This window comes from Acanthopagrus latus, chromosome 3, assembly GCF_904848185.1.
Source record: "Acanthopagrus latus isolate v.2019 chromosome 3, fAcaLat1.1, whole genome shotgun sequence".
Classification (NCBI taxonomy): domain Eukaryota; kingdom Metazoa; phylum Chordata; class Actinopteri; order Spariformes; family Sparidae; genus Acanthopagrus; species Acanthopagrus latus.
Window position 1 is genome coordinate 7,189,078 of NC_051041.1, and position 26,554 is coordinate 7,215,631.

Genomic DNA, 26,554 nt, shown 5'->3' on the forward strand with positions numbered 1-26,554 from the left:
CGGCTACAGAATTCAAGTTCCCAGCAGTTCCCATCTCTTTTGGCTGCTAAGAGAAAGTTCACCCTTCTCATAACACAACGTCGGGACCTGATTTGTAGTACCTCGTTCGACTTCTGAGACGAATCGGCTTTTATCTTGCATCTAACAGGCGTACAGACGACCTCCTCTGATTCATCTTGGTCCGAGGCTCATAGTTAATCACTGGAGGTATGTCTTGCAGACGCAACACTGTCAGCGTTCTTGATTTTAAAAGCTACATTCAAGTACTGTGACTTCAGACAGCGATGGCACATTAGTCTTTTAAAAAAGAGAAAGCTAAACCCAGAAATTTGTCAGAGGGGAAGAAGTGATGATTTTAATAGTAAAAGCAGATGAATGTTTTGAAATAGTCATTTATTTTCCCAAAGGAAACTAAAAACAGAAACAATACATCTTGCCTGTTTTCATTTCTCAGGGCTTTTAAGGGCTTTTTACATTTCTGGATCATTGACCTCATCTCGATAAACATTTAAATCTCAAATCTGACTCAAGTGGAGCCACACATCTGCCAATTTGTGTTTCAGAATCGTGATTTATCGCAGCATTCTTCAGTTTTCGCTCAGACTTTGTTGAAACCGAGCCTTGTTATTGTGGTTTTTGAATGATGTAACTTAAAGTAAATTAGGCGTTTATAGGTTTATTTTAACTCTCAACACTGATTAATGATTTACATGGCCAATTGCAGATCACACATATTTGACAACAGGAAAAAAAAACCCATGGAAAATCACTTTGGCCTATACCATTTGCTATGAGGTTCAATGTTCTGATTTTTTATTTTTTTTTATTTTTTTTGTGCATAGAAACAATCAACAAATCAGCTCTAACCCTAACTCAAATATTGGCTAAATGCTGTCACATTTCTTTTATAGCCTGCCCTGTTGACAAGCCGCTGTGACAGAAAACCTTTGAAGCGTGGAAAATGGTGTGCCTCCGAACCTGCCAAACGATTTTTGGGCACCTCCGAGTGAGCGCGATGATTTATACAGAGGAACGGTCGGTTTGCTTTTTGGGGGTTGTGTACACAGGGCTCATTATTTCTCTGGAAAGGCACAACTGAAACGCGATGGACGTCAACACAATAGCATCTTGACAGGAAGACAAAAGGGGGAAAAAAGAAGAGAAGGGAAAATGCAAAAAGGAGAAAAAAAAGAGTGTTGGAGTGAGCGGTGTGAGCTGGCAGCAGCTGGTTTCTTTTTCAGATAGCAGTCAAGAACGTCCTGCTTCAACAGCATTAAGAGAGGGCTAAAGAGAGGAGGGACGGGTCTGGACCACCCACCTCTCTGCAGACCCCTGTTTCTACCCCATATTTAAATTGTTTCTTTTTTCAAATCTTGAAATCATTTCTTTTTTGACCCAAAGTGTTGGGTCCTTGATTTCAGACAGGGGTGGAAAAGAAATGATGGCTTGTTTTTTTCTTGCTGGTAAACATTGATTATTATATATTAAATGAAACATGAAAGTTTTCTGTTGGCGGTAGCTACCTGCTGATAAAGCTAACGTTAGCTCGATGAGTCCCTTGAAAACAGTGACTTCTCTTACATTGTAAAGTTTCCATCGGATTTTAAAAACAAGAATCTTGGCGACAGGCACCTGTCATGCTAAAACACCAGTTCAAGCTCATCTCATCTCATCTCATCTCGTATGGTGGTGTAGTGCTAGCCCTAGTAGCAGCTCTGACAAGGTTAAATGTAAGATCAGCATCCTTTTTCATCGTCTGCTTGGCTGCAAACCACCTAAAGCATTTTGAATAGAAAATACCCTTTCATCCAAAAAGTGGATTGTGTGCCTCGCCGAACCTGGAAACATATCAGTCGATCTTGTTGTGCTGACTTTAACTCAAAGTTGAGGTTCCCGACAGTTGCAACCGATTTGGCGCGGATGCATAGGACTTCTAATAAGAACAGGAAGGGAAGGATATCATGGTAATGCACGGTATTACAACACATCACACATCAAACCCTCAAACTGGTGGGATGAGCTGTTGTGCAACCATGTGAAGTTATGGCTCTCTCCCCACTCATTTGGATAGGAGCCTGGTCTTGTTATCCCACAATTATTATGCAGGGTTTGTTGCCAAGATGGCCGCAAAGTGGCCTAATGTGCCTAAAAGGACTCTGGTATAACCTGTAACCCCAACAACTAATGTCACACAGTTAGTTAATGACACCCTGCCTGGCCATGCAAGTGAGGCTTTCTCTAGGCAAAAGCGGTTTATTCTAACAATTGGTGTATATTTTAAACCAGATGAACACATGTTAAATCCATTCCTCCTTCACTTTTGGACATGTGGTTTTGGAAAGGCCAAACTTGCTGTCCCGTGTACACCATTTGTTGCGAAAAATCCAACATTTCTCAGTATGTCAGCTTTGGTTGTGCATGATTGCCAAACTATGATTAGAAAAGTTTCTGTTTGGAGAATTATTTGGGGGAACGGTCCATTGATCAAACCCACAATTCACAGTCGAGCTGCTATTCTGTCCACTGAAGAATGGGGGACATCTGTTTGGATTTTTCATCTGTCTGATGAACACTCTCTCTCTCTCACGACATCCTATGAGAGGAGAAGAAAATGTGGCAGCAATTGAGTGAAAAAGCCGGGGTGTTGGCCACCGGCGCGAAGGTCGAAGAGGTCAAAGACAAGGGTTGTTACTCACCTAATCTTGACAGAGTGTAAGACAGAGAGCCTTAGAGCTGTTTCAAGGTGGATTTAAAACAAGCAAGCCAGTGACCGAGCAAGACAGCGTTTCTGAAATACATTCACAGGGTTCCCATATCTGTTCCACAATGCTGCAGAGTGACAGGGCAGTGAGTCAAGGCAACACCTCCTAAAGCCCTGCCGGAGTGAAATAGAGGCCCCGGGTTTAAAAGAGTTGTGTCAACTTCACCCTTCGTTGTCGGTGGGGGCGATAAGAGAGGCACAAGTGTATGTGCTGGCGTTGGTCCCAGCCTGGAGGGTGGGTGGTGGTGGGTAACTGCCCCCCGATGCTCTTGTCCATTAAAGTGGTCTGAAATGGATCCAGGCCCCCGAGCGTAAAAGGATGCATCCCAGAAGCCAGACCGTCCCAGTAACACCATCACCACCACCTCCCCAACACACACAGAGCCAGAGATAAGCAGAGATGTGACAGAGCTCGAGCTTAAAGTGTTTTATACAGTCCAGACTCAGTTTTTTTCTAACTCTTGCAGTGTCTCTCAGCACCACCGCCGCTGTTGTTAAGGGAAAAAAAAAGGATCAAGACCCCCCTTTTGGAACGGCTAAATGGGGAATGTCAGAAAAGTGGTAAACATTTGCAATAATCTGTAACGATGATAGCGGGGAGTATCATCTTGAAGGATTATCCTGTTCTTGGCTCTTAACAGCATGTCGATTCAGCAGCTCTGCCTTGATAATGTACAGAATGTGCGTGTCGGGGATGTCATCTGATGGATTTTGTAGCTTTTTTTGCCAGCGATCGTCTCCGTGACAAGGTGCACATGCTGCTCGGTTCATCCCGTAACCTAAACACTTGTCCCTCTCCATGATGAAGAGCTCCTTTGCTCTTTAAATCGCCATCCTGCTTTATGTTCTCCGGCTCGTCTCTTATGTTGTAGACAGCCTAAAGTAGCTTTAGTGAATAATTGCCAATTGTACCTCATAAAATGTCTAAACGGACCCGTCTGTACACGCTGCGTTGTGAGGGTGCAGTTAATGGCGGCATCATTAGTAAAGTCACAGGCAGGCAGTCCTCAGGAACTCATGAAGCCAGACTGGGCCAAACACACCACCTTAAAACCTTTATGCCTCGGTGTAAAGTAGCACTTAGGGGAGCATAAACGTGTGTTTATATGACTCTCACTTTGCAAACAGTGATTTTGGGAAACCGGAGTCTAGATTTACTCGTTGTAAAAGCAGCTCGGTGTTATTGCACCCACTGGAATGTATCTAAAAACAGAGTTATCTTAATTTTGAAGGAAGTGGAGTTTCATCTCATTTCCTCGTTTCTTTTTTAAGGTGTGAGATGTTCCCTCGGCTTGTCATTGAGAAAGTTGTCAACTTTAAATTTTTAAGGTCAGACTATAACTTGATAAACATTCTTTCTTTAACAAATGAAAAGTTGAATTTAGAAGCAATAAAAGACATTCCTCCTTTGCAGCTGCAGCCATATTTGGTCTGGTATGACCAGGGGCTTATGGTGGCTAATGTTAGCAAACTTTAGGTAAATATTGCTCTGTAACGGACACGACAGACTTTACGACTCCTCTCCACTTGTGCTATTGTTACCATTGGTATTTAGCACCAGATCATAGTTTTCACTTGTGGCCACAGTGGCTGCTGCTCTGCTGAAGATGCATTTTAAAGATAATGTGACCCCTTTTTGTCTGAAAACCTGTTTTGAGTTTCCCACATATTGTTCTAATCTAAAGATATTCCTCAGTCTTAAATAGCTGCATCCGGCTGTGTAGTCAAAGGGTAACTTGCAGGTTAAAGTGTGTTTACAGGTCTTTGGGGGTATGACTACATATTTAGAATAGTAGATTTAAGCGTAAAGCTGCATGTAATTTGATATATTAGAATTAAATTGTCATGTCACTTAGTGTTGATTTCGCGTTGTCAGTAACATAGAAGATTTTGATCATTTGTTTTTAAAGGTGCAGTATGTCAAAACTTGCCACCTTGTGCATTCATTCTCAAAACCAACGGGGGGACAGTCCATGACCAGGGTTACTGCTACCTGCTGCTATCTCTAGCTGCCATTAGCTAGTTAGCTTAGTTGGCCATGCAGCTAGCAGCACAGCACAGAGCAGCCAGGCCGTATTAGTGTTAAGATATCTCTGTAACAATATAAAGCCGTCATAACATCATCACATTATGTTAATCATTTAAAATCATGTTAGATTATTATATATTTACATTTTTTAAAATATTGCACCACCAGTGGACTGCCATTCAAAACTCGGTGCCTACATTACCCAAAATGCAATTTAGCCACTGAATGACATCACTGGAGGCAAGTTATCCGATTACATGCAGTTGTACTCCAATTACCCCAAGACCTGTAAACACACTTAACTACATAAAATTGCTGGACTTAACCTTTAAAGATGACCCCATTTTTTTTTCTTGTCAGCCCCTGAGTTGGTAGTCTTCGTGTAGAACTGTACCAAACCACAAAGCTTTTAAGCCAAGTTAACTGGTCTGGAGCCTGTTTCCAGTCAAGGTCCCAGCCGTGACAAGAATTTACGAGTATCAGGCAAAAACCATTTGCTTCTGTCATTTCATTGACTTTTTGACTCTATCGCTTAATGAAAATGCAGAAAACCGCACCATGAATTGAAATAAACTGGCTCCAGTTTAAGGTCAACTAAAAAATGATTAAGATTCAATGGAGAAAATCAGTCACTGGTGCAAGAACCTCACATCTCAGTACAAAATATAGCCACACAACCTTTGCAAGCTCATCATGCACTCATATTTATTTCACCATCTCAATCCCAGCTGATGCAAATTTGCATTTCAGTTCTGGCAGCAAGTATTTGCTTTCACTGCTGACAATAGCTACGATTAGTAGTCGCTGACTGGAACGACTGAGCGTTTCTCTGGAGTCGAGGTTAGAGACCATCTAAATAACCCAACACCCACATAGACCTATTTTTACAGGGTTCTGAGTGGTGATTTTACATGATTGGGCGTGTTTGTGTAATCTTGTTTCTCCTTGGTACTTTCCGTTTATGACCCCTACTCGATCCAGCCATGAGTCAGCCGCATTCCCTTCGAGAGAAACCATGAAGTGATCACTGGGTTTAAGTTTCTATCGACCATCTGTCCCCTTGATACCTTTTCTCTCAAGGTGACTTACAATGTGCGGCCCATCGCTGTATTGTGGTGTTGTGAGATGTATGAGACAGTGAGGTTGAAGTTTTCAGAGTAAAAACATTCTGCACCATCGGCCGAGAACAGAGATTTTACAATTCTATATTGACTGAAAACCATTTCCAAACACCGTCATCTGCTATGGTTCATTATCAGGCAGAGTAATCCATCATTACTGGAGCTCCGTGGATTCCAGACTCACTGTTTTCTTTCCAATTCCTCAGGCCAGACCATTGGAGGTTATGTGGAAAGTGACACTTATATCAGCCTTATGTAGTTCACAGTTAGGGGAAGCTGTATTATGCCTGAAATCCAGCCCGAAAAAATGTTACATTTCACTTTAATATCGTTGCCAAGAAAGGAAATTACATTCAAAAGCTAATTCGTCTTGGCGGACCTGTGCAAATGGCCGAGAACTGGCTGTTTCTGTGGAGGAACGAGGTGATCCATCTCTGCTCTGACTGTTTCATTATCTATTGGCCTGAGATTGATTGAAATGATGCAGTCCATGAGTTTTGTTTTTTTTGTTGTTGTTGCAAAAAACAGGACCAATGACCATTCTTTTTCGTGCAACTACGAACATCTACAGCATAGATGTTATCAAGATTTTATTGCGTCAACATGCAGATAGATTGATTCTCCTGTTAGTTTTAGAAACTAAACGGTCACGAGCACGGGTCCAAAACCAATATATATTCACTTTGTATAGTATTTAACCTGCTTTGTCAACCTATTCATTCACTGATCTAATCGTTAGATCAAATGTAAATTGTATGCACGTAACAACACACAGTTGTCAAGATTTGGCCCTGAAAAATGGGAGATCTAACCAAGCCCTTTAATGACTTGTGTAAATTTAACCCAAAGATGTATTAATGGCGAGTCAGTGTTATGGCTGGTTGAAGATACTTTGTCTTTCCTTTTTCCTTTCCTTCGAGTGTGAGCCCTTAATTCTGCCCTCAGCTACACCGCAGGATGGGAACTGTTGCTAAGGACACCAACACTGGTGATGTTGTGCCGTTTGACAGTGATTTGTCTTGGCCGAGGCGTCCCTGAAAAACATGGCTGTTACAGACCATTGATGAGCCAAAGCTAAACTTGGGATGAAATCGTTTAAAGATGGAGTGGATGAGAGTCTCCCCACCGGCCGTTTATTGAATCATCTCAGCATGTGTTCAGACTGAGAGCAACCAGACGAACAAGTGGACACTCAAAATCCAATCAAGTTGGATTTATTTGTACAACAAAGGCATGCCTCTAACCATACACAGATAAGCCTCTCTTTATCTAATAATCTAATCTAATATTGAAAGATTGTACTCAAAAAAGAAAGTAAAAGAAAGTAAGAAAGACTTAGAAGGGTTAGATCAACTTATCTAGCTCGGCCTCTGCAAAAGGAAAGGAAAGGGGGGAAAAGAAGCTATTGCATTAAAATTCAACTGGGAGGAAAATAAAATTAAGAATCAAAGCACAATGCACAGATGGTCCGCAGTTAGTCCATAAGAGAAATCTTATCCGACATAAACCTCCATCTCCCTCTTGTCATTGCCTGGAGATAAGGATGAAAGAGTTCTTTCCAGACAAGCTTCAGTGAATATCTGTTCATCTCTTCCAACCCAACTCTTGCTAACCGCCTACATCTGGCTGTGCCTATATTCGCTAAACCAATTCTTCACTTGAGTTCAACTCAAATGATGGAAAGAAATATGTTTGTTTGTGCCCATTCCATCGTGTGATCAAAGGAAGGTTGATCAAAAAACTAGTTTGAAGTTCTCATGTCTTGATTAAGGTACATTATGTGGTATCCCCTAAACCGGCTTTTACTGTGGGGGACAAAAACAATGATTTCTTAGAGTTAAGAGCTGCCTAATTTCAGTTGTAAGATATCTTTTCGCACAATTAAACCCCACTGTGATCACAGCAAAGAGCCGTAAATCAATTTAAGGCCAGTGGAACCAATTACAGCCATTGATTATATACAGATACAGAGCTTTCTGGTCTGAAATGTGAAGCCTGTGCAGAGGTGCCTCAAACCTGCAGTCTTTCAATGACCCAGTTTCAAAAAGAAGACTAATTTTATATAAGCTTATGAGAAAATTACCCTACTTCTCACTTGCTCTATTATCTTAGTAAATGGGTTCTTCATGAGTTTATGGTCTCAATCGCTTGTTTAAAGTCCTCGACAGGTGAATCAGTTTAGAGGAAAATAGATGATAACGCTTCAGGATGTGGCTACTTTGTGACTGACAAGCTGCTACCAAGGCTTGTGTTTTGGTTCTGAGTCAGATCAAATCAGTTAGATTCCACCTCCACCCTGCCATCCAAATACTGTCACTTCTACATCCAAATAAACCATGACGGCAATGGGTTTAATGCCAAGCTCAAGACTTCAAAATGGTTGTGATGTCACTGTAAGTTCACACTTGGTTGTATCGCATGATAATATGGCATCTGAGTTAAAATGTCTTGGTTTTTGACACTAATCTGAAGGCAGACTGAGAAATTGTGTTTCAAGGGATTCATGGTATTTTGACTTGTTGTGATCAAAACATGACTGTCAACATGCAAAATGCTAACAGAAAGTGCTTTCACTTGGGGCAGCCATGCTATCTCATGTTTTCCATGTCTAATCAGTTTTTCTGCGATGGTTTCCTTGGCACAGATTGAGAACTACATCAAAGAGAGCATGAAGACGGAGATGGCCCAACTGCAGCAGAGCGCCGTCCACAACCACACAGCAGCCATGTTGGAAATGGGCACCAACCTTCTTTCTCAGACGGCCGAACAAACACGCAAGCTAACTGATGTCGAGACGCAGGTAACGCAGGCTCTTCAAACAAAGTCACAGTGATGCTCTCAAACCCTTAAAATGTGTGTTCCCCACTCGTTTTTATGTCTTTCTCTTTCTCATGCACTGAGAGCATCCATCCTATGCTCCATTAACCAAACTATTCCATGTTCAACTGCTCCAGAGGGGTCACAGAGGACTTGCCAAGGACAATACCAATGCTATATAAATGCCTTTCCCCATACTCTGAAGTTGTTTGGCCAGGCTTCCTTTTTAAGTGTTTTAAATGAAGGCGTTTGAGGAGGAGGTGATGGAAATTTGTTAAGTTAGTGGTGGGTCAATTTTTGCTCAAGCACTAAAAAAGATAACTGTTTGCAAGGAGGAAAAAAGATAATCATAGCAGAGATGAATATCTCCTAAGTGTTACCATGTGTGGGTGAACACTTGACAAAATGAAAACAAAGTTGATGGTTTATATGTGGAGTGTTTTTTTTTTTTTTTTTCCCCCCCCTCCATTGTCTCGAAAGCCATAAATACTGCCCCTCAGTTTTTGGCTTCTCTGCAGAGTTTGGTGCATGGTTTAGCTTTCATTACTGCAGCTAACACAGTGTTTAAGGGGGCATGTTATAGTCTTTATTACCTTTTTATTTTGTATATCTGTGTTTTCTTACCACGGCAGGTTCTGAATCAGACGTCCAGGCTCGAGATCCAGCTGCTGGAAAATTCCCTCTCCACTAACAAGCTGGAGAAAGAGTTAATGGTCCAGACCAATGAGATCAGCAAGCTGCATGACAAGAACAGGTAAACAGACAGGGCTTAAAGCAAACAAAACAAAGCACATATTCATGACGGCCTCCATACTGCAGCAAAGTTGGACAAAGCTAGACTGAAGAAAAATAAAGATGATCCGGACCGTGCAGAAACAGTTTTCACTCTAAGTCCTGTCGTTTCTCTGCGGGATTGTGTAAACAAAATCAAAAAGCTTGCTACCAGCTCTCGCTGACCACTTTTCCAGAGCCAGTTGTGTACACAAGAGCATGAAAGGAAGCTCGTATTTTTCTGTGATGCTCAGTAAATCAGTCTCAAATCCACAGGGCCGTACGCTTTCCACGCTGGATCGCTGAGCGTTTTGTTGCAAAACCGGCCGATTAAAATGTGGCTTTTGGATTCCATTTTCATGTCTCCGAATCGGTGATTGGTCCTCTGGGATTGTCTTGATGATGTAGTTTTTAAATGGGATCGGCTCACATCTCTTATTGCAAGCATCCATTGGGACCCCATGCAATCACTTTGAGAAAAAAAGAACGCCGATTTAAAGCGTGCTCTCCGGTGATTCAGACTTTCAAGTTATTGTCGGGGCTTACGGAGGGCAGTCTCCACGAGCTTCAGCAATTTTGACAACTTTTTAGCGAATCTAGGGGGAAACATGATTAGCTAATAAATTCGATGTCAGCTTATATCATCTTCCAGGCATTAGATTGTAAAGCGGTAATGTTTATACTGAAAGGGCTTAGTCATTTACCTCAGATGGGTTCACAATGAGCATGATGAGGAGTATGTTGTGCGGGGAACACATAGCAACCAGACCTACAGGCATCATTATTTTTACTTCAGTCTCACAGGAACTTTTTCGTGTTTGTGTTCCCATATTGCTCAGAGAGAAATAGTTGTGAAGTGAAGGGAGCACGTTGTGATTGCTCGCCAAAGTCCGTCAGTGTCCAACAGCAGGGCGTAAAAATGTCAGAAAGTGGAGGAATGTATTAATTTAGATGCGATCTGCTAAAAGTTGCACATTACATAAGCGGTGGGCTCACTCGTTAGTCAACATCATAACAGAAAACAATATTCAATCCATATAATCTGTGAAAACAAAACTCGGTCCAGCAGTTCTGGATGCCCTGAAGGAATGACAATCATTAGCAACTTCTTCATCTTCCACAACAAACTCTCCCTGACCTTTCCTCCTGCCCCTCAGCCTCCTGGAGCAGAAGATGTTAGAAATGGAGGTGCGGCACCGTGAAGAGCTGGAGACGCTGAAGCAGGAGAAGGGGAGTCTCCAGACCCTGGTGGGGAGTCAGAGCGGGGTCATCAGAGAACTGGAAGCCCAGCTGAGCCGGGCCACTGGAAACAGCACGGCCCTGCAGAGACAGCAGCAGGAGATGATGGACACCGTCCATAACCTGCTCAACCTCTGCTCCAAAGACGGAGGTAAGCACACTGGAAGTACATCTTACAACCTGGGAGGCCTGGAACCGTTTCAGCAAATCAAAGATATACACAATAGCTGTCACGTAACAGCAAACGTGTTTGGTGCTGAGGATGGAGAAGAAGTCACAACATATTAGGAGTTTAACAAAGTCTGATAGCTTTGACAATATATTGTTGGACCAATCAGTGAGAGGAACCACGCATGATTTAGATGATGACAACAAAGTTGAACAAAGTGCCAAGAGATCACAGACAATAAGGACACAGACTGTGATTTACCAAGTGCAAGTCTTTAGGTGTAGGTATACTGTAGGTGCAATTTGAACTTGCCGTCATAGCTGTTGTTTTTCTGGATATGCTAGTGATATGGCTCCGGAGTCGGAGCGTCTGTTGATCTGACATCTGTTACTGCGCAAGTAATTCTGCACAGAAATTCCCATGTCCCCATCGGACGGAGCTTCCCAACTCCGATGACCCCTCTGACTTTGCTTTCAGCATCATCACGGGGTTGACGTTTGTGGTTTTGAGTGAAATGTCTCTGCGGCTATTAGATTGAGACACGGACACGTACTCTCCGTGACGTCTCCCGTGGGTTTTTCAGAAAATATGTTGTGAAACTCGTCCATTGTGGTGGCAAGGAAGTGGAGCCTGGTGGAGCTGAGGCTAGCTGTCACTCATATCAGCCACACTCTTAATTATGCATAACTTTTAGCCTTGATGGCTCTCTTTGCCTCTCTGTACAGACGCCAAACCATTTTAACATAGGGGTGTATGAGGATTGACTCACGTTCGGAGCCTCAAGTGGCCATTTGGGGAACTGAAGTTTTTGGCACTTCTGTGTTAGCTTCATTTTTTAGCCCTGGAGGTTGCCGTTTGGTAAAAAATATTCACGTCGCCCTCGGGATGAACTTTTCTGACCCCTTTTCACTTCAGTGCCTTTATCAAGTCAAATTTTGAATCTTGTCCAGAACTATGACCAAATCCCTCTAGCTTCAGCTGCAAAGTGTTTACCAGGAAATGCTAAACCTGCTAACCCTCATCCGAATGTGGTGAAGAAAGTAAACATTTTCTAAACATTAGCATGTTGGCATTGTCGCTTTGAGCTGAGGTCAGCCCCGCAGAGCTGTAGCATGGCTGTAAACATTTATTCCTGATCCACTTAGAAACCATGAAGCAAAAATCAAGAACATCCTCTGTGCGCTGGCTCAGTCCAACCAGGCGAGGAAACGTTTATGTTATGTTTCTTGGGGAGGACAACACGTCAGTCAGTCGTCTTTTGGTTGGGATATTCTTTTATCCAAATGTCGTCCATCCCAAACAGCGTTGACCCTCACCCAAGAAAATGCCTGCCAACCCGTGCCAAACCACAGTGTGCAGAAGAAAGTTTGTGGATTGGCCGCTTGACACTTAAACAGCGAGGCGCTGCGCTCGACTTTGTTTTGGATTACTTACTTCCTCCGGTCAGATGTTACAGCTGTGGCGTTTTTTTGGATTTTTACAGTCCTCGTGAAATTATGATGACACCAGTTGTATAAACCTCGCCCCATGCCGAGAGACACAGGGATGCACAGGCTATTAAATTCTGCATCGTTAGGAGCAGCGTGAAGAGAGAAACACGGTTCTTATTGTAACCCGGTGCGCTCCTGTTAAAGAGCTTTTGCTGCCTCTCATAAAGCAGCGTGGTGCTTTCTTTTTTTTTTTTTGCAACAATCACTTTTCACGCATTAACTTTATAAAGTCTGTGCCGCACGGCTTCAGTGAGATGTCAAACATAACTCTATGGCTATGAAGTAATAGGCTTACTTTATTCCTCAGAGCTTCTCCCCCCAGTTAATACGAGATCAGGGATTTCCCTTTTGGCCCCGTGTTTGACCTGACAGCAACGCAACCTCTCCTGTTCGGTCAAAACGCAGTGAACTCATTTACCCCCTTGTTCTTCTCGGCCATGTGAACGCCAAACCCACTTGATCCCAACGTCGGCCTTGAATCCCAGTGGTCACAGGAGGTTTGAGAGCAACGTCTGTGTCGGGGGGATTGGTTGTGGATTTCCTGCAGAGACGCGCTGTAGAGCCCCCCACCCCCCGAAGTTTCCCCACCTGACAGCAAACAACAGGGGTATGAAGGGATGTAGGAACCATGAGTGGGTAACTACTGCGCATGATTAACACATGCTTTGTATTTATCATGCTGGTCCCTTTTTGTAGTTTTAATGTTCCGTGCAGCGAAAGGTCACGAGCGGCCACTGCTCGCCCTCCGACTGTTTAGTCTGGATTTGTGTATGTTACATTTAATTGGAAGAGGTCCTTTAAGACCACGTATTCCCGTCTGATCTATATGAATCATCAAGTCTGTCCTGATGCGACTCTTGCTTCATAATCTGCCAAGGCTGCCAAAATGATCTGTATTTCACGCCTGTTTCATGACTGTGGGGTCAGTCGAGCAGGGTACGACGGCCCACCCCCCCTCTGTCTGTGATTGGTGGCGGCCTTAACGAGAGGCGATAGAAATGAAACGTGGCCGCTGCTTCTCCGTGGTTGGTCCTTTCCTCTTCCATGGCGGTGTTGAAGGTTGACGCGGGCGTGCAGGTCAAGGGTCTCTCCCCCCCCCTTCACCCCAGCCTGAATAAGTCAAACTCTAATAGCTCCTGGGGGAGGCCCCGTCCAAAAGGAGGTGAAGGAGAAGGTAGATCTCACTGATCATCTGACGCACTGCCCCCTGTTTTCCACAGAAGCAGCGGAGCCTTTTTTTTCTGCTATGGAGGGCTGCTGAGGGGAGGGCTTCTGTTTGTTTGGGAAAAGGATTAATGTTTTTTATTTGAGGAAAAGGGTTCGCATGTCGTGCCATGGAGTGGCGTCTGCCTGCATTAGGCATTGTTTTGGAAGCTGAGCCGTTCCCTGACTCAAATCCACTTCGGGAAGATGAAAAAATACTGAGAAAGGGGAGATTCATCACTGAGGCTCCATTAAAGGAAAAGTTCACCCAACAAGGAACATTTAGTCATTGTCTACTCACCCCCGTGCCGATGGAAAGTCCGGTGACTGTTCATAGTCCGCAAAACATTTTCTGAAGCTTCACGGCTTAACAGCATCCTCCAAAACAACTGAAGTAGAAAATGTCTCCACACGAGTGTAATCCAATTTCCCAGAAGCACCAAAATCCCAAATTGATTTGAAAACATTATTTCCACCCGTTTCAAAGCCAAAGTCTTCACCAGCTGGAGGGCTGAAAGTGTTAGGTTGCAAGTGGATGGGTGCACAAGCATCAAGGGTTTAAATGATGTCTCTTCACATCAGTATCTGATCGCCAGGCTTCTGGAGACCTGGATTTCACCGGATGTGGTGTATAGATTTATTTTAGTCCCCAGCTGCTTCAAGTGTTCAAGTGAATTCTGCCATACTGATTTGCTTCAGAACTCCAGAAATGTTTAGCGGACTTCTGTGATTTCACCCAACTTTCCATCGGTGGTTAGTAGATGTGCATTTTTCCATTTGTCCATGTACGGCTTTTCCTACAATTAAAGTTTCAATGAGTTTTCAACCTTTGCGGCACTAGTTTTTTTTTGTTTTTTTTTTATGTGGCCAGATGCAGCGGTGGAGCTCTTGTTTGGGTTGTTATCATTACCCCAAACCTCATTAGGGTGCAATGAGCCTTGCGCCGTTATTAGCAGTAATTGACCTAAAACTTGGAACAATCCAAAAAAAAAGCTGCTGCCAAATATGATTAAATTTTACAGTGTTCTATCATCCAACAAAATGAACAATATTCATCACTTTTACAGCTGCTTACTCAGAGTCAAATTATTCCATGCAAAACTTTAAAAAAAAAAAAAAAAAAAAAAAAAATCTTGTGTGTGTTATAATGCCCCGACACGACAGGGTGGTAAACCACTTCATTAGACGACCCCTCACAATCCAGACCAAAGTTTTAACTGCTGCACATGATTATTTTTATGCTTCACTGACCAGCAGAATGAGTTGACACCTATTGCTGCAAAGACCTTGTTAAGTGTGCAGTTATTGTGAGTCACCCCAGCGACCTTCCTTAAACATAATGGGTACCATTCGCATTTATTTTCGCCGAGGGAACACGACTATTTCATTGGACGCAGCGTTTGCACACAAGTCTTAAATGGAGCAATATGTTTTAAAGCCATTTATTAAGGCAGTAGATCACAATTCCAGTCGGTGAGTTAGTTTATTGCATTTATTGCCCGGCTACAGTTCTGTGTGTAGGGTGAAAATTTCCTACAATATATGTTAATACTATGTGTGTTCTGGTCTGCTTTGTCACTTATGTTTAAAAGAAGCATATCTGCTCACTAGATAACGGTTACTGGTGACTTTTGTTTTTTATCAGAACCCAGGAAGTGCAATGTTGTTTTTACTGGACAGACTTCACAGGAGGGACGACGGGATGTTTGGTTGCATTTACAGTGTAAATTTTGAAAGTTGACTTTATGTTTAAACAATTAGGAAACAGATTACTTCGGAATTACCAAGTAAATGTAAGTTGTACAAGCTAAAAAGCCAAACAACTTAAAATGACTGGTCCATTTTCATGGTAGTTTTGAGGTTAAAGGTTCCCTTTATTATTTTAATAATGAAAGTATACAAAGCACAGGATTTGACCTCAGCTGCATGAGTTTAGGCAACTTAACACTTTAAAGGTCCCCTCCACACATATATGAAGGTATGCAAAAGAATTCTCTAATGTGTGAGTGATAGTGTTTGCAGAAATAAGTATAATTACTGCATAAAATGTAGTAATTATACATACTAATTATCTAACAGACAATTCAAATTTGTTTCCTGACTTTACCATGCATTTCTTTTCTTCCTTAAACTTCTAAAACATATGCAAATGCTTTTCACAAGATGTTTCTTACTTCACTGTGAAGTCTATTCTCACTGTGTGTGTTTTCCACATCTCAGTTGTGTGTCATCTAAAACACTGGACCAGGATTGGCTGCAAAACTGTTTGTGATGTCACAAATCAAGCTCGTAGACCCGCCTCTTCAAATCGGATTTTCAGTGAGCACAGAGAAAATGAACGATTTCACCAGTAAATGTAGAAACATTTACAATCAGCTCTACCCCTGAGCCACAGCTCTTCACATATATAAACCACTAGACGAAAACCATGTGATTAAAAACCATGATACAGGAGGCCTGTGATTCATACAAAATGTATAGTTCAAAAAGCCTGATCTCTACCCAGCAGCATATTAAAGAAAAAGGATTTATATTATTAAGCAAACATAGTTTGAATCTCAGTCTTGGGACACATTACCCAGAGATGTTTTGCACAGCAGCCCTAATCCTCTTCAGATGTGTAGCAGGCTACACATCATTGTTGTAAAATGTACTGTGGGAATGAGCCGCTATTATTTTATAGCGCTTCGCGTCCTCCATATATGAATACACCAGAGAAACTTCATTTGGATTTAGTATGGAATCACTTAAACTCTGAGTGGCATTTAAAGACTGATTGTATTCACATGGGAGCTGTGATCGTCTGTGGCAGTCCATTTAGCGCCATCATTCACTCTCTCCGGCTTCTACTACTTGGGCTCATTTGGCAAGGGTACTGATTTATGCAAACACCCAAAGCCCTGCTGATCTTTTCACATGAACCCCCTACTGAATACGAGTCCCCACTGAACCACAAAATATTTTTCTGTAAATAAATATTAGGACATAAATAATATTTGTAGAGCCCGGGCAGCAAGCTGTTCAAGGGGAGCCGCTCCTAAACTGTAGCGTCGAGTCCCCCGCGGCATCAACTCTTCTTCTTCCAACGAGGAGAGATCTCGAGAGGCGATTGCGAAACGATCGTCCACACAGTTACAGATCGAAATACCAGAAAGCTCCCCTCCGACAATGATCTCCCCTGGCCTTCAAAACGTGCCCCCGCTGTCTGCCGGCTTGGGGTAAATTACCGCCTGACAGGGCCGCTCTTTGTTGTATTAGAGTCCGGAGTGCGAGGGCCCGCTCTGTCAACCTGTCACAGCAGGAGATCCTTGTCGCTGACACTCAATACTTTTGTCAAAACGCTGCGATAGCGCACCCAAATAAGCAGCCCGCTTCCACAGGGGGGGGGAGTCAGGGCGGGATCAAAGCAGAGGCTAAAGATCGCTGACACGTTTCACTTTTTCCCTGACATCTTCTCTGACTCAACAATCCCGACAATAAAAAAAGAAAACAATGGTGTGAAAACTGAGATGGGAGGAGAAAAGGGGAGGAAGAAAGCAGAGAGAGAGGGGAAAAAAAGGAAAACGGAAGGAATTTCCATCCATATAACAAGGGCTCGGAAGGTAAATATAAACCACTTGTTATAACAGGAACTTGAAATTTATAGCTTGTAGTATTTTGTCCTTAGCCCCTTGCTTGGTTTCAAAATAGTGCCGCCATAATTATCCACAGATGGAAATGGATGCAGCTGGTCCGTCAAGAGTCTACAGCCTTTCTCTTTGAGTGTGGAGATCATCCAGGCGATGAACTACTTTTCTCTCGCTAATAAGTTGGTCGCCCTCAGATTTTATCTGGCCGTTACAAGATACTCACAGCGAGACCTCACCAATCAGCTTCTGCCTCAGACCCCTTTCATATTTCCTCCTCTGAGATGCACGGACCCGAAATATGATAAATTGACTCGTTGAGGGTTTGTTTGCAATTTCTGATTTCGTAAAATAAGAAACTTATGGAACTGACGAAGTCCATACTTGTCTGACATGAGAGGTTGTTTAACAATTCTTAAAAAGCACCAACCTATTTGTATGTATCAGGTGTTTATTTGGTCCCTTTGTTCATCACAAATTATTGTAGCACCACCATGCCCCTCACGTTTCTGACAGACACCTGAGGCAACAGAATGTGGTGTGGGCTGTTTAAAACTTTCATCTTTTGGACTTCGGCATCTTAAAATATGGAAAAGACTGGTGCAGATAGCAACACACACACACACACTACATTCACTTTCACCAGCATTGTCTTAGTTGGATATTTTTGTTTAAGAAGAGGTTAGATGAAAGATCGAAACCACTCTCATCACAGTGTGCTAATGAGCTTCAATTGGGGGGCAACTAGCTGAATTCTGCGCAAGAAAAAAAAGAAAGGAAGAAAGAAACTGCATGGAAACATGTCATCAACTGTTTGAACATTTAGGAAAACCGCAACTTGTTGATTCTGAAACAAATTAGATAAAACGTGCACATTTGTGAGCTTTAGAGGTGCTGGAGGTCATATTTTTGGGACTCTGGAGGCGGCTGAACTAGCTGTGTCACCCTACTTCCAGTATTTCTGCTAAGCTAACCTAGGCTAATAACCTCCTCGCCTCGGTTTCAAACTTAACTTATCCACATAAGAGTGGTTTTTATCTTCTTATCTTACTCTATCTTAGTGTACATCCTAAAATGTCAAACTACTCCTTTTACAAAAGAGCTATCAACTGATCGGAATTTAGCCTATGACACATTTGTTGGGGGGCTAGTAGCCGGTGGGGATAGCACATGGATTGATATCCACTCAAAGACTTTTTCTTTGCTTTTGTTGAAAGTGCTGTTAGCAACTTGGAACTAGGCCACTGGGTCTCGAGAAGACTCATAATGATAACCAATGAGTTCTGAGATTGCATTTGGGCCAAAGTGTTCCACTTCTTTCAACAATTGATGATCACAACTTGTAATATGCCCCAGTGCTGCAAGTAGCTTTGACCTGTGTTTGATTTGCCTTTATAAAGATTGTCATTGTGAAATACCGTCACACAAAGTTTCCATGATGTCTTCCATTCCCACAGTTGTGCCTAATAGCACAAAGGTCATGGACGAAGAGAAGAAGTTCCGCGACTGCGCCGACCTCTACCAGGCCGGCATCCATAAGAACGGAGTCTACACCATCCAGATCAACCCTCAGGAGACCAAAAAGGTACGAAGCCGCAATATTATACAGCCAGCATGTCACTGTAATGTGAATGTAGCCGCCTTTTCATCACCTCTAGGCCGCTCTTATATCAGAGTGGGCTTTTTTTTCTGAGTGAGCGAAATAAAGACCCAGAGCCACCGCTGGACTGATGAGTGTGAATGATGGGTGCTAGCTGCTGCAGGAATATTTAGAGCTAAAAATACTCTTGGCAGCTTTGTGAGGGGTAAAGTGTGAAACTGGACGCTGAGTTGATCAGGATGGTGACAAGTGTGTGCGCATGAGTGTGTGTGTGTGTGTGTTCCCAAACGCTATGCTTACATGCTTCTGATTAATGGGAGTGATGATTTTAATAAGTTTGGAGGTTAGCAGAAGGTTAATGTGTGTTGATAACTGCCTCTCAGTCTCAGCCTTGGTGCTGCTGGGCTAAGGAAACTATAACGGTAACATTTGCGTATTTTTTCCATTTTTCAAAGGAGGATTTTGTGAAATAATACCTCTGAATACTCATTCAGCAATAAAGAGGACTATATGTTGAGATAAGTTTATATTCCACCCAGGAAGTGAAAGCTAGGTAGCATAGCTCACAAGATCTCCCTTTCTGAGTGGAAGCTAGTCTGGATCTTTTCGTAATATGCCAGTACAGGTAAGTGTGTATACATTTTTAAGAGACCTCCGAACAATTTTCAGGCGTGTTTGCGGCGACAAAAAACAAATATTTCTAACAAGAGGTCTGGACATCTCCAGCCATGTTCCTGGCAACCAAAGCAAAACATGGTATTTTCCTTTACCCCAGCCAAGTGTTTTTGTGCCTTGACCTAACCAACATGTCACAGCATAAAATAGAAAAATGACTTGGCTGAGTCATTGGAAAGCTCAAAGACAGCAGGTACTGTGTAAGCCATCTTACATTCATGGGACATGGGATTTTTCTCTCAACACTCCTTGGGTTCCCCAACGATTTAAATCGCAACATTGACCAACATGGAACCAGGGTTACCTCAAGTGAAAAGCAGGACAAGGCAACCAAACCCCTCAGCTGGTCAACTACACTTGTTAAACTACTTTTAGAGCCCGCGCACACAGGTTGTTCAAGAATAGACATCCAAATAATGACATCACCAGTTGATGCCAGAAAACCACAGTTTACTCTACAGATTATATTGCCGAAAAAGGAATTTTAATATCGTAACAGCTTTAAAAGTCAGCGGCGTTTGTATGTGTGTGCCTTCGTGCATGTCCAGCATGAATGATGAGCTGGTCTAGGGGGAAAATGATTCTGTCAAGGGGTATTTCCTTAATTGTACCCAGGCCTCGTTCATGTGTGTTCAGCTGCGTGGGCCGGCTGAGGTGCGAGACCTTCTCCACACCACCCCGGGGTCTCCACCTCAAAACAAAGAGCAACACTGCAGATAGAGCAACACTGCAGATAGAGCAACACTGCAGATAGAGCAACACTGCAGATAGAGCACCAGCCTCGCATTATCAGCTTACACACGCTGAGGTCCAAGGTTAAGGGGCCACATTACACCCAGGACCTCCACTTTGATCCTGCGGGATCGAGGCCGTCTGATGAGGAACATCTCTGGGGAGCTGGTGAGGGATAAGCGGGAAGCTGATTGAGTCTGAGGAGGACACAGATTCGTCGCATTCCCAGAGATGATTCATCACGAAAGCTGGGAAAAAGGAGTGTCTGAAACCAAATCACTGACCCTTCATTGTTTTGTTAATGCCGCTGAGAGTCTTGCTGAATATCCGAAGCTTAGTTTTCACTTGAGCCAAATCTTTTGAATCCTGACCAAAGACCTATGGGTGCTATTAGTGTTCCATTACCTTAATACATGTGTTTTCCCACCCTCCTTTTCAACTGTGTAGGTGTATTGCAACATGGAAACAGCCGGCGGCGGATGGACGGTGATCCAGCGCCGAGAGGACGGCAGCGTGGACTTCCAGAGGACGTGGAAGGAGTACAAGACGGTGAGATGAGACAAATGCGTGTGCGGGGCCACTTGCCCTACATACAGACACGCATCCATATTTATTAAAAGAAAGATGATAATGGTGGTCCTCTGAAGACAAGACAAGTGAGTCAAGGCGCAGACAGAAAGGGAGGAAACACACATTCGTATCCATTAAGCATAAATTACGAAACAGCGCGATGAGCAAAACATCCTGTTCCAAAAGCGCACTTCCGCAGAGGGATGATGACAAATGGAGTGTGTGTTTTGGCCTCGATTGAACATGCTGAAAGCTAAGAGGCCAGATCGAATGATCCAAGACCATTTGGAACACTTCAGCAAGATATCATTCCTCCTCAGCGAAAAGCTCCTCCGTCGTTTTGAAAAAAAAAAAAAAAAGCAATATTGTCTTGAGTGTGTGAGACTCGCTGCTCTCCTCCGGCTCCTCAGCCGAGGCTTCAGTGGCGTGCTGTTGTTCTCCCTCCTTTCCAGCAGGAAATTCTAACCTAAATGTAAAAACATAAACTTGTTTAGTCTCCGTTTGTGACATGCCAGCTGTTTCATCTGTTTGTGATCAAGGTGGAAATCTGTGCATATTTGCATTGGGAGTGTTAACATTTTCAAACCTGAGCTGTGTTTAGACGGTAAATTGGATTTATTGTTGCTGGACGTTTGCACTGCTCGTGTTTGCCGTGTAATCCACCTGTGTATAACTTTCAAGAGCAGTCGGTTTATTGTCAAGCTGACCGCATTCGCTCAATCCAGCGTAATCTGCTTTCTGTTTCCAGTTTAATTATTTCCACTCTGTCGGCTGCCCTTTGTTGTACAATTTACTGGTCGACGGGAGAGGATTTTAAAGCCTGAGAACCCTGGAGTTAAATCAAATGTAAGCACATAACTGGGAGTGAACGCTGGTGAAATGCGTGAATGATAAAAAGAGAGCGCAGAGGACGAAGGAGAAAAAGAAAATAATGATAGTATGTGAAATGAAAAGCACTGTAAGCACTAGTGAGACAGATATGGAAGCCGCCCAGCTTTGAACAGGTGTTTCAGAGAGCATGGAGTGCATTACAGCACATGAGGGCACACTAATGGACCTTGGCTGACATTAACAGCGCTGATCTAACAGCTTAGTATTACTGTTATTCTCCTTGAAGAGACTAGAGGTGATAAATGGCATTTTATTGTGTCATTAATTTTGTCGATCTTGGTCTCTGAAGCCTCGTTCGCTCACACTTAGTGTTCCTGGAGGATTTGTAAATCTTTCAGTCAAAGCTGAGACAAAATTTCTTTGCGAAACCGTGGAGAGAATCTCAACAACAGGGATCTAGGGCACACATTAAAATGTGATCTTAAGACCGTCTCGTGTTTGCAATTACATTACCGGTGGACCACACATCACAGGAGACCTTGAAAATGATATTCAACAACTCTCTCGTTAAACTTACCAGTATGTGAAAATGGTGCTTGTAGAGCAACGGCTTCCCATCACTGCGCCACAGAAATTGTTAGCTCAAATCGTTCAAAAAACAGCTAAAACAGTTAGCTTAAAGTAATAGACAAGAGTTAGTAAGCTAAAGGTAATAGATTACAGCTTTACAGCATCAGTTAGCTCTAAGGAGCCTTCAGGATGAAAAAACATAATGAAATAGTTCACTTAAAGTAATAAATAAAAGTTTAAATAGTTAGCTAAAAGTAATGGATAACAGTTTAAATAGTTATCTCCATGTAAGCTATTGCATAAAAAATGTTAGCTAGAAGTAATAATAGTTGACAAAGTTAGCTTAAAGTGATAACAGTTTGAATAGTTAGCTAAAACTAATGGCTAGCAGTTTAGCTAAAAGAAATGATAACAGTTAAACTAGTTAGCTAGAGGTAATAATAGTTGACAAAATTAGCTTAAAGTAATAACAGTTGGAATATTTCGCTAAAAGTATTGACAAACATACCAGACAAAAAAGGACAAAAGGGCACGAACTTGAAACTAGCGTTGGTTTTGTGTCATTCAAACGGTTCCGTATTGCTGATCGCAAAGCCAAAGCCCTGTGGTTCAGCTCGAGGGCTCGGAGATGAGCTAACCGCCTTATTATTTCCAGCGCTGGCTGGAGGTGAGTAATTAGATGCCGCTGGATCAGGAGTGAGTGTTTGTCGAACACACAGCTTCACTCGATTCCCTGTTTCCTAAGATGATCTGTGGAGTACCGGCGCTTAAAAAGTAGGGTCAAGTTACAAAGATTTGATTAAAGGAACGACGTTAGTGGAAAAGGGCTTTGCGGTTTTGTTAGCGATTTAAACAAATGTGATGGCCAGCGATACAAAAGTGGCACATCAGATTGGAAAACCCTGCCCATGAATGCAGACTTGAACAACCTATTGTTGATTAAGTTTATGAAACAATTACTGTAACTGTAGCGACTGTTGTAGAATTAGCATTGTTGAACAACTGTCCGTTTGCAATCCATTCATAAGAAAATGAAAGCTGTTGCCTATGGAAGATACCCATCAGTTCATCCGATACGGTTGTGAGTCAGAGGTTGGGAACCATCGATGTATCGGACACTCGTCTTAATATACAACAGCTCCTGACATGAACACCGCTCGACATTTCCAATTACTTTTCTTTCCCGACGAAAGTGATTTCAGCGTAAGTGTAACTGAAATGCAAACCGAGCTCTCCGTCCAACAATATGACTAACAGTCGCCTCATCTTTTTCTGATCTGAGTGATGTAGATCAGGTTTGCGTGTGAAGGAATCGGGAGGCACCGGAACTGCACAAAAGAAAGCTGTCAACCGAACTCCAGTCCAATTCTTTTTCTCCTCCGGGCCAGGAGTTCTTGAGATAAAACCGCGGTCACAGTAGGAGGCGTTGGATCAAGCTGAAAGCCAGACAGAGGGGAACATCTCATCAGGAGATCAAATGTGGAGAAGGAGAGATAGAGAGAGAGAGAAAAGAAGCGGTAATGGGCCCCAGTCACTTTCTCTTCCACCCACTCGGCAGGACATGCCTAAGGCCCGAGGAATGCCCCATATTTACTTTTCCTCCTTCCCATTTCTCATCACCACACACGCTTAGCACAAACACAGACTTCTCCCTGACTTTGCCTTCTCCCCCCCTCCCCCCTGCTTTCCCAATCTTTAATGGAGCGGTCCAGACGATCCTGTCAGAGCTGTAATGTCATCCCCGCTCTGAGATATTCCCCCTCTGCTATCTGCAGCTCTTGCCGCTGTCAGAAGCACTTTGCCTGTGACCGGGAGCCGCTCGGATCAAATGCGAACTTTTTGCAGTTGTTTGAAGGAGCGTCCGTGCCTGTAGTGTATGTTTTGGAGTCCTTTTAATAACGACTTTAACATGTGTGACTCGAGCGGAAGACTGAAATGGAAAAAGGTGTGCGTCTGGTTCAGCTGGTACTAATTTAGGTGCTTTAGGTAGCTGAGTCTTCACACGTGCAGGATCAAGCTAAATGTACACTTAAAAAAACTGCACAAAGGACACTTTATTAACTTACAACTGAAGTAATGAGCGTGGCTTTTTCAGTGACATCGGGGGAAAAATAAGAAGGAACACTGCAGATGCTTTGAACGCTGGACAAACAGACACATTATTTTTTTAAGGAGCCGTTTGTTCCGATCTTTCTTCTGATTGACGAAAATGAATCAATAAATAAATGAGAAAATTCCTTCCCATCCATTCCACAATCCTCTGGTGCTAAGATTTTATCATTCTCGGAAAAGAGAGGACACAGCCATGAACAATCTCTTGGTCTGTGATTTAGAAAAAAAAAAAGGATTATCAAGGCTATTTCCGCACTGATTACGCTGTTTTTCTTTCTTTGCTTCAGGGCTTTGGGAGTGTGACAGCGGAGCACTGGTTGGGGAACGAGTACGTCTACCAGTTGACCAGCCAGCGGCAGTACGCCCTCCGCGTAGAGCTGACGGACTGGGACGGACACCAGGCTTTCTCACTTTACGACCGCTTTCAAATCGGCAGTGAGAAACAAAACTACAGGTAACGCCGCTCGTTAGGACAAAGAGGGTGATAATTGTTTTTTTCAGGCCAAGGAATTTTTGACCTGCGGTCTCATATTTCACACCACAATGTTAAAGCGACGCAGAGATCAGGCTGAAATGGGAATAAAGGAATGCTGCATATGATCGAACCAATCTTTTTTTTTTTTTTTTAGACATGCTAGTAGCATCGCATCGATGGCAAACTTGGTCCTGGTTGGATGACCACGCCATGACATCTGGTGCAAACATTCATGTCCCCTTCAGGAACTTTGGGGATCCGTTAACCTTTAATATGACATTGGGTCGAAGAATGTCATGCAAGATTCAGGTTTCCAGTGTCTCCACAGTCTGGTGGCAAGGCACCATCTCTTGCCAGATGGCAGCAGCGTATCAGACTGTGGCTGGGTTGGGTGCACAAACCCTGCCAGTTATGTTCCCAGTCATAATGTTTTCTGGTGCTCCTCTCTTAAAGTTTGACAGGAACTTGGCATAGGACAACAGCCTTCTTAAGTTTCCTCAAAGGATAACGTTTGCCAGACAATGAAAGTTCAGTCCATCAAACATTCTTTGGCGCTTCACAGCAAATACGGTGGCAATCTCCTACAGAACAGAAGTAGGTGGTCACTCGTTTGAAAGAAAACAGACAAACAAAAAACAAAGAAAACAATCCAGAAAAATGTTAAACGGCTCCAGACATCTGGCATGATCCAAGTCTCTGGAAGTCCTGAGATGCCAACATGATTTCAGAAGACCTTGTTTATACCAGCAACACGCAGTCGGGGTGTGTGCTGATGCTTTTAGCTTAGTGGCTACAGTAAAGATCTGGCTTTAAAGGGTGCAAATCTTGCATTTAAAAATCAATCTGGGATATCCCTGGATCACACCAGACGACATGTACAGAGCCATCTCATGTTTTTTTTTGTCATTGTGACCACGTTAGCATTGCTGTTGCTTTAGAGTTTTGCTCAGAGCACTTTAGCCACAGAGCTGCTAGCGTAGCTGTAGATTCTCACACGAGGTTTTCGCAGCCTGTGTAGAGTTGAGCAACAGAAGCTCCCAGTGTCTCCACAGGATGCATTCAAACTGTATTACGTAGAGCTCGTGTTCTGGCTCAGAGCGCAGCACAATCATTGTTGATCCGTGCAAAACGGAGGAAAATAGACTTGACACGTAAAAATATGTGTCAGGTTCTGGTTACACGCCGATAGCGGGAGCTTGCTCCCTATGTAGACAGCTGTAATGATAAATGTAGAAGCGTATTTGTTCTATCAGGCGTGCGTGAGATGGACGACTGGAAACGTGACTGAAATGCCTCCCGTCTAGACGAGTCTCTTTTTTTTCTTGCCTCTATCGCTCTATAGAAGATTGTGAAACTGTGTCTTTAACATGTGTCACTAATGGAAGAAAGGAGGAAAGAAATTATATAAGGAAATCAGCCCTCAATAGACAGACAAAATGTTCCAGAGTGTCGAGATAATGGCGAGGTATGGCCAGTATCTGTGAGTCTTCCAGACACCTCAATCAAGTCGATCCCATTATGCAAGTCTATGGTGAAGTTTTTCTCATTGCAAATTCCTTCCAAACTAAATGTATCGCTTGTCAGTCGTCTTTCTCATTACAAACCTTCTCTCTGATCGACATTGTGTCCTGGTGTGATGTGGGGGCGAAAGGTTTCTGTTTTCTTTTGAGGGGGTTAATGATAACAGGCCTCAAACTCTGGCAGATGCTTGGCCCTCTCAGATGTGGAAAACTACTGCAAATTCCACCGACTTCCAAGCAATC

The 26,554-nt window shown here is 43.1% G+C and overlaps 1 protein-coding gene across 3 annotated transcripts in view; it reads left to right on the forward strand.

Annotated features, from left to right (window-relative positions):
* angpt1 (angiopoietin 1) overlaps positions 1–26,554 on the forward strand; it is a 62,369-nt gene that overhangs the window by 15,746 nt on the left and 20,069 nt on the right. For 2 of the 3 annotated variants that reach the window (XM_037093539.1, XM_037093540.1), the window contains exons 2-7: positions 8,556–8,711; positions 9,361–9,482; positions 10,657–10,889; positions 18,684–18,811; positions 20,681–20,782; positions 24,604–24,770. In XM_037093539.1, the coding sequence (XP_036949434.1) occupies positions 8,556–8,711; positions 9,361–9,482; positions 10,657–10,889; positions 18,684–18,811; positions 20,681–20,782; positions 24,604–24,770 (908 nt within the window). Of the gene's footprint in view, positions 1–8,171; positions 8,305–8,555; positions 8,712–9,360; positions 9,483–10,656; positions 10,890–18,683; positions 18,812–20,680; positions 20,783–24,603; positions 24,771–26,554 lie in introns of those variants that run through there. The other variant, XM_037093541.1, reaches the window with a different exon arrangement.